This window comes from Aplysia californica, unplaced genomic scaffold (genome assembly GCF_000002075.1).
Source record: "Aplysia californica isolate F4 #8 unplaced genomic scaffold, AplCal3.0 scaffold00282, whole genome shotgun sequence".
Taxonomy (NCBI): domain Eukaryota; kingdom Metazoa; phylum Mollusca; class Gastropoda; order Aplysiida; family Aplysiidae; genus Aplysia; species Aplysia californica.
Window position 1 is genome coordinate 372,435 of NW_004797552.1, and position 1,367 is coordinate 373,801.

The following is a 1,367-nucleotide window of genomic DNA, read 5'->3' on the forward strand; positions in this document are numbered from 1 at the left end:
TGTGTGTGTGTGTGTGTGTGTGTGTGTGTGCGTGTGCGTGCGTGTGAGTGTGAGTGTGTGTATTTGTTTGTGCGTGTGTGTGCGTACCTCTGAGTGTGTCTATTTGTGTGCTTTTTTTAGACGGTTAGGGTAGCGGGAGGAAGGGCCGGGCGTTGTTACTCCACAGTCCACCTACCTGTCCAGTCCACAAGGATATCGCTCCTTTCTGTGAGCAGGAGATGTAGGAGTCGAGGGAGGAGATGTAGCGGAGACTTTGTACAGAGTCCCGCCGCTTTCTGTCACCTGTGGGAAAAGTAATTAAACGAAAATTGAAACAAATAAGCTTTGTTTGTTTTAGTAAGGTTTTACGGCGCTCGCAACTGCAAAAGGTCATATGAACGCCAAGGGGCGGATGTCAACAGAGAAGTCCAAATAAGGAATCAGGCTTACTCTGCTCACCTCTCTAGCCTCAACAGCACAAAGTCTGCTTCGACTATCAAGACACACCGGAAATAGCGGGTCACAAGAGTGTGACAAACATACAAAAGAAGTAGAGGAAAAATGACGATAGTAAGGATGAGGAAAGAAAAAGCTGCAGTTCCCCCTATGTTGTTCCGGCACAGTATGAGCATGACATTGATAAATCAGCCCATTTACAATTTTACTGTGCTTAAGAACATGTTAATACCCCCCCCTCCCCATTTGGGAATGGCCTAACGACAACTTCAGTCAGTAGCACTGAAAACTACACAAAACGACGCGCGTCCAAGAACGTCTCTTCTTGGATTTGAACCAGGGCCATCCGCTCCGCAGTCCAGCATGATAGCAACTGAGTGCCCTATGTGTCAATGCCTATCACAACGTAAGCATAAATCTGACATCTAAAAAGCCGAGTTACTACTGGGGTTGAAACTATTATATTTTCTCGCCCTGCAATTAAAAATAAATCGAAGTCAATCGGATTATCACCATCACTAAGTGCCAGATCTGAGACATACATCGGCGACCATGGTTCTCCATTTATTTCTCCACCCTGATGCTCTAAAGAAAATCTCACTTTATCCTGGGGTTTCCCCATCGCCCGTCTGTTCCAGTTTCCAAATAAGTTTCTCTGTGTCTACTCTTGACACATCTATCTTTCCAGGGAGAGCAAGATATTCAAAGCTTTTACGTCGAGTCAAGAGTCCTGCAAACCGCATTGAAGTGTTTAAGAGAAAGAAAAAAACAACTTGTTACAACCACACCATAGTCTTTTTCTTCAAATCTCCACTGTGTAACGTAATGCTGATAGAAGAGGATGAAACATGTCTCAAGTAACGACTGGACGGATGGTAACTTTACAACAATTCTACCCATAAAAGAAACAGGAAGTCTGCTAATGGGGAAAT

At 44.4% G+C, this 1,367-nt stretch overlaps 1 protein-coding gene across 1 annotated transcript in view; it reads right to left on the reverse strand.

Annotated features, from left to right (window-relative positions):
* The window catches only part of LOC101862426 (WD repeat-containing protein 64), a gene marked incomplete at its 5' end in the record, with an annotated part of 37,554 nt that extends 37,271 nt beyond the window's left edge, over window positions 1-283 (reverse strand). The window contains 1 exon segment of the mRNA XM_035970535.1: window positions 176-283. Within this exon segment, the coding sequence (XP_035826428.1) occupies window positions 176-283 (108 nt within the window).
* Window positions 284-1,367: the final 1,084 nt, after the last annotated feature.